Consider the following 10792-nt stretch of genomic DNA (forward strand, 5'->3'; position numbering starts at 1 on the left):
TCTTCACTTCAGTTAATGAGGACCCGAGTTTTCTAGGACCCTAACGCAATCTGGATTTTTTATTCTTTGTTCTACAAGTGGCCACACACCAAAGCACAAGCTTATGAGCAAAGGGTGTCAAAATCCTCGATGCCTGTTTTCATTAAACAGCAAATAATATGAACAAGAGAATACTAGCAGTAAGATGAAAAGCTAAAGCTGTTTCTCTAAGAGTTGAGCAGAGAACCCCTAAGCAAAAGAGTGCCACATCAGAGACGCTAAGCAAGGGTGCTGGATGGTGTACAATGAAAATCTGGGCTGAATTTAGCCCTGGCAAGATTTAGTTCAACCAGAGAATGGGACAGGGAAGCAGAACTATACAACAGCTTCAAAGCTGGTCAGAAAATGAGGTTGAACAATAACTTGTAGTCATTTAAAACTTGATGGGTGGCACCTCAGTTACACAAAGCTGAAGTGCCCTAAAGAACCCCAGCAGAAAAAAACCCTGATGAAATGCCTACCAGACACTGCCTTACCTGCCTGCGTTAGCTCTCCCTATGTGAGATCTGAAGCTCTCAGGTCCCAGCTCAGCTTCGTGACAGACAGCTTCTTTAACACTGTTTGCTGGCTCCTTCAATGCCATTTGTTCATGAAACACCGCCATACAAGCTACAAAATCTGTTTATACTGTATTCATTTTGACATAAATGTGCATTTTAACATCCATTTTCTATATTTACTCCTCACATACAACTTACTCCATTAGCTCCTACTGGATTTGAGGTTTGCTTTAAAGCACTGCTTTTTTTTTTTTTTTTTAAACAGAGCCTTCGCCGTTTACCTCACACAGAATAGCTCAAATCACCGTTTTTCTTGCATATAACTTTGTTGAAGTGCTCTTTCCTGATCCTCACAGTCTTTTGTGGAATTCTGACAAAATATTGCAATATATTTTGTTATGAAAGTAAGACTTTTCAGAAGCAAGCTAATGATTATGTTAGCGTGTAATACAAATATTAAATAGCTGCACGATGTTCTGCCAGCCAAGCTTCTGATTTCAAATGAACTCAAGTACTCTTTACTCATGTCAAGTATGTTCTTCCATCCTGAGAAATCTCCACTGGTACGCTGAGACCAGCTACCCCCCTTAAGAAGTCCAGAAAGATCAGTGACAAGAGAATGGATGGTGACATTTTGCTGCTCCACCTAGGAGCTGCTGAAGGAGGACAGTCAACAAGCTGGGCTGAAATCAGTGGCACCACACCAGGAGTAAAGTACTCATCGCTGGGATTCACTGGGCAGAGTCTGGCTGCTGCTGGCTCCCACAACTGCCAATCTGTTGTCATATGAATATGTACAGATTGCAACAATTTAGGATGTTTCCTCGTAGCTTCATCTAATCAGATAGCATCATTGTCTTCGTATACATCTCCTGATGACATCTCGTCTCTTAACTCTAACATAGTGTTTCATGGAAGACTTCATGGTGTACTCGCTTCTTAAAAGTCAGACCCCTGCAGCAGACAACCAGTCAGGCAAACACTCTGAACTGGGAAGCAAGGCTAGGAGAAAGTCACAGCATTTTTCTAGGTAAGTGCAACAAGTTCAACTCTTCCTCAAACACCTTACTCAAGGGACAAAACCCACACTGCTCCCTCTGCATATCCTCTTGCTAACACCAGACAGCCCTTACATGCTTACACAGCTGGATCTGTGTGGAAGGCACTGCTCCACAGGAGAACTCAAGCATCAGGCCAGGCACATTTTAAACATATAGTACAAAACCCAAGACCTTTCTTGCTGTTTACTGTTTGAACTCCTAAGTAACTTCAAGTTCTTTCACGTAGTTGAGCAATTATTTAACTAATAATCAACATTTAACAGCGAATATTAAAATTAGATCTTTTGAAAGAGACACAGTGTTCTTGCTTCTAGCATTAACAAGGCTTGTTCGTTCAGCACTTTTTCCCCTTGTTATCATGTGACAGGCTATTTTTAATATTTGCCAGAATATATTTTGCATCTTCCTTTGATCCAGAAAGCAGCGTGCGAGGCTTGCCTGGATATTGCCTTCCCCTCGCAGCGCGCAGAGCTGCGCTTTTCCACTTGACTGCAATTTCGGCACCGGCTGGTAATGGCAGGAGCACGCAGCCACGCACGCGTGCCTGCTGCTCTAGCAAAAGCCGTGCTGAGCAGGCTGCACAGGGGACTGCCACGTGCCCAGAGCACATGGTGGTGCAGGCAGCAGCCATTCAGAGCCTCACGTGAGAGGCAATGTGAAGAGCAGCTCTGGTACAGCCTGCCGGGCGGTTTAGCTGGTCATTCCCTTGTTATCACATGGGACACCAAAGATGGGGAAGCACCCAGCTCCTCTCAGTGCTGGCTGCAGGTAGAAGCCCTCACCTTTAAGGAACGGGGCTCACGTTATGGCTCACGCAACCCTGAACTGCTTGTAAACAGCGATTAGAGCTCAGGAGAGGGTTCCGCAGACGAGCTGGCTGCCGGGAATGCTGCCCTTCACACTACAAAGGCTGTGCTGGAAGAGAAGGTCACGTTAAGAAACACAGGGGAAGGAAGACTACAATAAAGGGAGTGTTGCACACACCCTTCTGTGGGCTGCCCCCTTCACCAAGTCATTCCCAGTATGCAGCCGAGTGGCCGGATGGAGCAAGAGCAAACCATCCCCGTCGGCATACGCCTATCACAAACCAGTTAAAAAAATACCAAAACCCACCCAATTCTGCCTGGTGTCAGTCGTTACGATTCAGTATACATGCAAGAAGTAAAAGATAATGTGCTCTAGATGAGATCTCTCTGCTGAGTACGTACAATAGAGCATTTAATAAATCTTCGTGTTCTTCCAAGAGGGGGCTGAGGGGAGCACACTTCAAACAGAAATGGTGTTCAGCTTTTTGATGAATGCACCTCTGAATCTTATTTTGTCACCGAAAGCGAAGACTTCTAGATATCTCACATCTGTATTTCTGCAACAGATTACAAAGCTTGCTTTTCTTTTTTTTTTTTTCCCCTTAATCTTTGGCAGATCCTTTGCAAGTAGTCTAAGGCACCAGCAATCCAGGCACTGCAGAGTGAAAACCACTGTCACAGGAATGCTAAGACAGGAGTTTTTTTTCCCTAAGCTTCCCATGGCCCTATCCGCCACAAGGAGCAGGACTGTGACAACACAGGGGATATCACTGTGTCAGCAGTATCCCCCCCGACATAGCCCTGTTGCCAAGGCTTTTGCTGCAAACAGAAAATTCACATCTAAATCTCGAAGAACAGAAATCCTCTAATTAGAGTCTTCCACCAGACTTAGCTAATGCTTCTGAACTCTCACTCACTCCATGCGAACCCTTCATGCTGCTATCCCATTTACCCAAATAAGGGTTACCCATAGAAAAAAAGCCAGGTAATAGCAACCAGCACCTAACTTCAAAACATGATACTCCCTTTATATACAAACGGCTATGAATACTCCCAATTTCATTAAATGACACCACAGCGATTTACATTCAACCAAAAAAAAAAAAGCAAACAAAAAAACAGCAAAAGATCTGCAACAGATGGAGAAACAAGAAAACATTTGCAGTAACAGGTAGCTTAAAAAGCTAGTTTTAAAATAACTGTTTTACTGAGAAAGACTAATTTGCAACCAACTAGTCAGCACCCACTACAGGGAGAAATAATGTTTCAGATACATCTATGTTACAACAAATGACGGTCTGCAACACTAAAATTAATAAATAGCATTTTGATTTAGAGTGATACCCTGAAAAAGAAATACTTAAATACTTTAGATTCCAGTTTTGAAAAAAAAAAAAAAACACCACCACAGAACATTATCCTGCATCCCTTCTCTCCACAAAGACCAGTTTTTGCATAGATTGCCGAAACAGAAATTTACAAGAAAGCGGGTGCTTACTTTGTTATTTGCTATAGTTCACATAATAAATGACAAACTGGTGAGACTACACATTTTTCTAATAACCAGACAATGCAAGCTGGAAATAAAAAACTCAAATTTATAAGGAACCATTTGTTGTTGTTTTGGGTTTTGTTTATTAGTTTCCCACTATTACAAGATCCACGAGGATCTTGTAATATTATGTTTAGAGCCATGGTCAGTCCAGCTTTGCTGAGCCTGACCCCAGTTCTCACTGAAAGGCAATGCAAATTCTCAGATCTCTTCCAGAGGTGGTATAAAACACATATCTAGGTGACACCACTAGTTTCTAAAGAGAGGTAAGGCTTGCCCTTCAACACGTGCACAAAATTAAGTTATCTTATGTCACTTCTGTGTAGACCTCTGTCTGAGATACACCACGCACGCATGGGAGACATGTTTGGTATCCACACTCATGTACACATCCTTCCCCGTACACAGCCTATGCAAGTCTCGGATTTTTGGCCAGCTACATGTGATATACTGATGTTAAATTCTGTGGAGTCATTTAAAGTAGGGATGCGAGAAGCACAACATTTGACTCTTGCTTCAGCCCAAGTCCACATCATACACTCAAACAGGCCATCAAAAAATTAAGATAAAGATCAGTGGAGACAAAACATTTTAAGAACTACTATCACCTAGAAAATTCAGTCTTCCTAAAAATAATACAATCACGTGGAATTAATTTTTATTGAAATTGTGAACTTCATACTATTTGTGTTGAGTTTATTATAATAATACAAGTCACAACAGCCACATATATTGAAACAGTAACTCACACCAATTAAAAAACCTTACTTCATGACAGTTTTAAAAGAGTCTTTAAAGGTCTTATAAGATTTATTAACCAAAAGGCTCCACTATAATAATTTTAACATTTAGCTCCAGTCTGACTTTAATATTTCAAAGCAGCACATTTGCCTCAGCGCTTTTATGACAACTTTAAATGATCATTTTTATTTTCACTAGAAATGTTTTTAATACTGTGTATTTTAAAGATCACTCAAATGCTAAAATGCACGACGATCCCTACAAAAAAAGATTGTCAGATTTTTATGACAGCACAAAAAAATACATTAATCTGACAATAAACCAGACTACTGTTAATTAAGTCATAGTACCTATCTGTAACAGGGGAAAAAATCTTAAGAAATGGAATGGAGCTCACCCTTTCAAAAAAAAAAAAAAAATCCAAACCTATTATTCTTAGGACAAGATGGCATAGAGAAAAAAATACCTTCAGACTAAGGTATTTTATCCTACCCCAAGAGACCTGACTCCTTTTACAGCCATACATAAGCATACAGTTTTAGTGAGAAAAGTTTGTAACCCCCAGCTGTACACAGCTTAGGGAAAAACCCAAAAATCAATGAAATGAAAGCAAGTCATGCAGGCAGCTGATTACAAATAAATTCTGACAGGTGATCATTAAAAGCCTGGCACAAAACCAGCCTCCCTTAAAAAAAGAATGAGGACGGATTATCTGCTTTTAATTTTGTGTGCAGAAGTGACAGAAAATGGGGTAGCATACCCGCACTATTTATAAGAACTGGCTTGGGAAAATCAGGGTAGGTTTTTTTTTTTTTTTTTAAATATTCCACTCTTGCCAACTCCAAATATATTTCAACTTTGTGAACCCTCATGAGTTACTGGTTAACTATGAAATGCCTTGAAATTGAAATACAAAAAGTAAAATCCACATAATGTGAGTAAATGAAATCCACAACTAAACACACATCTGACGTGGGGCCAAGGAGTCTGTTGACAGGTTTGGGGGGTTTTGCGGGGTATTTTATTTCTTTTTAATGAGAAAGGAATGTTGTAGATTTTAAGACTTTTCCACTTCATCCTGCTCCACAACTTTTGTCCTTCTATTTATTTATTTTGCCTCCTTATCAGATGATTCTGACAATGACTTCGCACGCTGAGCATGGCAAGCGATCAAGCAGAAGAGAGAGGAGTGGTTTCCTGCTCCCAAGAGCTCACTTTGCTCTAGCAAACCTTGTGTGAGCAGAAGAGCACAATAACTCACCCTTAAACTTTTTTTTTTTTTTTTAATAAAAAGAGCAAAGCTCCATGTTTTCCAAACTTTCATGCTAACAAAACTCCCCAAACCACGATCTCAGCCATGCTGGTGTCAAGCCATAGCAGTTATTCTGGATTTGTGTTTGCTTCTAAAGGGATGATTTAAAGTGTTAACAAACAAATAGAACACTTCCACTGATACCAAACGGGTTTGAAACACACATTATGATCAGAACTTGACTCCATGATGCCTTATTTTCCCATAGCTTAAGGTAACCGTAGAGGTAATTTATCTATACTGGTCAGAGTTACACTTAAGTTTATTCTGCTCTAACCAAGATTATAATGCAGTTAAAAATGTAGTTCCTGCCCCACATATTGTGGCAAATTTTACTGTGTTCAGTACAGAATAAGACTGCAGCCAAAATTCCAAACAGGAAGCACCATCTTTAAATTTCATCTTCAAAATAATTACTTACGCTAAGTCTCCTATGCTCTTGCATCAAATACTAGTCAAGAAAAGGAACGCTCACTTTCATGGTCCTCCCTGTTTATTTAACACCATGGCATTTACGCATTACTATTCTGCTTGTGTATTTTTTGCTTGCCAACAGCTAGGCTACCAATGAAGAAAAGGTGACAGGAGTTTCCTTGGAATTCCTGCAGCTTCCTGACATAATTTAACCAAAAATCCCCGTGGAGCAACTTAGCAGTATCTAGAGTGGGGCTTTTTTTTGCATGCAAATGAATCATATTGGCCCTCTCTAAACTGCCTGCCAACTGTACAGTGAGAAGTAATGATTTACAGTGGGGAGGAAGGCTCACGCCAAAATCCATAGGAAGGTCTTAGGGCTGATTTACCTGGTCTGACCGGGCTCTGCATGCAGTTCTGCGACACCATGCCTGGATGGACTGAAGTAGAAGCCCTGCTGCTGAGGTCCATGACAGAAGGTGATGCTGAGGTAGCTTGCTGGAGACCTGGCTGGTGTGGGCTATGCTCATGCTGGTTTGGGCTGGGTGGAATGCCATTTTCTGAGAGGAATTCTTCCAGGTCCATGTATTCCAACTGGAAAGTGTCTCCGTCATATGGCAGTGTCTTGTCCCATAATGTTGGGCCCAAGAAAGCTGACTGAGGGACTGTGGTACTGGTGCTGTCATCATCTAATTTCTTCTCTTTGTCTTTTTCTTTACCAAATGCTTAAACAAAACACATAATAAATATATAAGAGCTGAGTTACAGAAATATCACTGCTTCTACTTATTTTCCCTGCACTCTCAGGAAATGTAGAAAACGAATACCTGCTTTACAAAAATAACCCCCTTGATTCCCTCTGGTTAGAAGAGAAGTCACATCAACTGAGCAGCTCTGCAGGATCCAACCTTCCCCCTGCTTTTAGTTAACAATTCCACTGCGTGCATGGATTTGAACGTCAGCTTCAATAAATACTAATGGACTTAAAAGCAAGCATTTGAGCTAAAACAAGCTGGAAGACGTCGCTATATTCTGCTGAAAAGGAATGGTCTTGACCTCAACTTTAGGTATTTATTATCTTGTCACACTTGAAAAAAATAATAATTAAGGTCCTAGCCTTGCTAGTCCTTACACAAGCAAAGTAGCCGTCAAATTAAATTTGTTTTGCTTGCTTTGCCTGCCTCATACTATGCAGTAAATTATAAAATAATGTATTATTCAGATAAATTATGGTGATGTTAATCTTACTAATGTTTTAACATCACTAAATTAAGCCTGACAGCCTTTTTTTTTAAAGCCTGACAGAAGAGGGATTCTGACATGCAGAGAAAAATTCAAGGGTAGCACGAAAGCATAAATAAAAGTTAAAATCCCGTTTCCTACCTATTCCCACAACACCCAGTGATTCCAACAAACGGTTTTAAGGGAAACTGGGAATTTCTCCCAAATATTTGCAAGGTTTTAAACAGCTAAAGCCTCCTGCCCCCCGCCGTGCCTCGGCACCCCCCGGACCGCCGCCAGCAGCCCCGGGCAGCCCCCGCAGGGGCTCGGCGAGCAGCACGGGGCCTCGGGCCATCACCGCAGTTACCTCACCGCCGGGGGGGGCAGCACAAAATGAGAATAAACCCGGCGATATCGGGGCGGGGGCCGCCATTTCGGGGCGGGGGGAAGGCCGGGGGGTCGGGGCTGCCGGGGGAAGCCTCACCGTCATCGTGAGCGAGCGGCAGCTTGAGCGGGTTTTCCAGCAGGGACTTGAGCACCCCGTAGGTGGGAGGCAGGAACGGGGGGGTCAGCGGGAGCGGCCGCGACATGGTGGGCTCTGCCTCGGGGCGGCGGCGGAGGCTCCTTCCCCTTCGGCTGGCGGAGCGGCTGCTGGACGGGAGCGGGGAGCGGGGAGGGGGGGAGCCGGGCAGAGCCGAGCCTGGCCGGGCCTCGGGGCGCCTGCAGGCCGCCGGAGCAGGGGAGCGGGAGAGGCGCCTCCGCCGCGCAGCGCCCTCCCTGCCGCCCTCCTGCCGCCCGCCCGCCGCCCGCTCTGCGCCGCGCGCCCCGGCCGCGCGCCCATGTGCAGGCGCTGCCGCCGCTGACGTCAGGCGCGCCGCGGCCTCGCCATTGGTGCGGGGAAGACGGGCGGGCGGCCACGCCCCGCTTTAATGGTCCCACCCCCTCCCGGTGGTCCCTCCCCCTTGGTATGACCACGCCCCCTCCGTGATGACCACGCCCCTCGGTGGGTGTAGCCCCTCCCCTTCCCACAGCAGCACGCGGCGGGGCGGGGCGGGGCGGTTGCCATGGTAACCGTTGCGCGGCCTCCCAACGGCCGGCCCCGCGCGGCGCTGAGGGGAGCGGCGGCGGCGGCACCCCCGTTAGGGCAGCCCCCACCCGCAGCCCGGTCCGTCAGCTCGGGTCTCCATTGGCCTCCCTGCAGGGATATTAGACCCCCAGCCTCCCACCGGAGGCCCCACAGAGCTCCCTCGCCGGCAGCACGGGAGGAAAATGGTGTTGGCCCGCAGCCGGGGTGGGCACCGGCTGTGGAGGAGCTTTCCACATGGCACAGAGAGCGAGAACGGGGTAACAGCACAGCAATGTGTGTGGTACCTGGGCAGGAAAACGAGCAGGGGGTTATTAAGTGATTGTACACATACCGGCGGTGCCCCAGATGGCCAAATTGCTGGTTACTGAGAACCTCTAATTACAAAAGTACAGAGCGAGGGACGTAAAGAGAGCAACGATTGGCAAGGCGTGTGGAGACATGGTGCACAATGCTTTTTTGTGCAATAGAAAGAAAAAATATAGGTTTAGGAGATTTGGTAGGCAACAAAGAAGAGTAAACAGAAATAGAAGATGTAAAGGTAATAGGGATATTGGGTAATGCCAGTAACAAGCAAGATTAGCTAGGGATGTAATGAAAGCTCGGCTTGGGCAGAATTACTGAAGTTTTTACGGCTATTGATGTAACTGACATTTCAGACAAAATATACCCAAACTAGCAGCATTTTCAATGAAATCGAATGACATGAAAACTGTACTGTTTACCACTTGGCACTGAACAGGATAAACTATGTTTAGATCTGTGCAGGCACAGAACAACAAGAAGCAACAAGACATGCTGAGGACCAAACACAATTACAGACCGTGCAGGAGCTGGGAATTTCCTGGCTGAGGAAGCTGTAACAACACTTTCCAATACATGGACCAGCCAGAAAAACTGAGAAAAGTACCCAAGTACTGGCGGTGCTGGAGCTGTGCTCTTCAATTTTGCACTGCAACAGGAGCAGCGATTTAACTCCAGTCTTGCCACACAGGCAGGTTTTGTTCCAGCCAGCCTCAATTCACAGGACACTGAGCAGACTGTGGGCAGGTATCTGCCCGTTGGTGATGGCTGCACCTTCTCGAGGGGCCCACTGCTCATTCGTGCTATTTCGGCCCCTGGCCGACCCCTCGCACCACACCCCGGGTCAGGCCAACACAACCCTGACCCAGCTACCTGCATGCTAACTGGACTTCTGCATTTTCCAACCTGCTAAAAGTACAACTGGGTGTGTATTCTTAGCGTTCACGCAAAGCAAGTTTATGGCTTGTGAAGGACCATGACAGCCATTTAGTTTTGTCTAGAAGGCACCTTGACTGGTCCCCAACTGGAAAACAAAAACCTCAGCCAACGCTTATGATCGTGCCCTTGGTGTTTCCATCACAGAAACGTGATCAGATGCATGCTGCGAAGATTGAATTTTTTGAACTGCATACATGTAAGTTAATATATCGCTTTCCGAGTTTTTTTTTTAATTTATTCTGTAGCAGAGAAAATCTGAAGAGACCACTAAAGCTGCCAACACCGCCACATGGGGGGCGTCCTTCCACCTCCACACCAGGACCCGATACCAGTGCCTCAGGCACTCGAGCAGGGCTGGGGGCACGCAGGGACCTCAGCGGCAGTGCAGCAGCTGATGCAGGCTTTGTTTTTTGTGTGTTTTTTGCTTTTTTTTCCTTGTTTTCCCTCAGCAGGGAGTCCCACAAACGGGCACGTGCGGGGCCACTTCCCCACAGCCCTGCCCTCAGCGGCCGCCCCCCTCACGCGGCGGTGCGGGGGGGGGGTTAGGGGGGAGCGGAGGGAGGGGGCCGTTAGGCGCGCGAGGCCGTCACGTGAGCGCGCGGCCTGACCTACTTTGGGCCAATGGCGGGGCGCGGCGAGCCTGGAACCGCCGCAACGGCCGCGCCCCGCCCCGCCCCCTGCCTCGCGCCTCGCCTCAGCTCACCTCGCGCGGCCCTGGCCCCTGAGGCGGCGGCGCGGGCACGCGCACGGCCCCTGAGGGGGGGGTCCCGGCCCCGCCGCCTGCTGCCTCCTCCTGAGGGAAACGCCGCCGAGGCACGGG

The 10792-nt window shown here is 46.2% G+C and overlaps 1 protein-coding gene across 2 annotated transcripts in view; it reads right to left on the reverse strand.

The window, feature by feature from the left end:
• HLF (HLF transcription factor, PAR bZIP family member) overlaps positions 1 to 8366 on the reverse strand; it is a 31938-nt gene extending 23572 nt beyond the window's left edge. Inside the window, exons 1-2 of one of the 2 annotated variants that reach the window (XM_032199843.1) lie at positions 8131 to 8366; positions 6815 to 7150 (exon numbers count right to left, since the gene is read on the reverse strand). In XM_032199843.1, the coding sequence (XP_032055734.1) occupies positions 6815 to 7150; positions 8131 to 8236 (442 nt within the window). In that variant the 5' untranslated portion in view covers positions 8237 to 8366. The remainder of the gene's footprint in view (positions 1 to 6814; positions 7151 to 8130) is intronic. The other variant, XM_032199844.1, reaches the window with a different exon arrangement.
• Positions 8367 to 10792: the final 2426 nt, after the last annotated feature.

Source organism: Aythya fuligula, chromosome 18 (genome assembly GCF_009819795.1).
Source record: "Aythya fuligula isolate bAytFul2 chromosome 18, bAytFul2.pri, whole genome shotgun sequence".
Lineage (NCBI taxonomy): Eukaryota > Metazoa > Chordata > Aves > Anseriformes > Anatidae > Aythya > Aythya fuligula.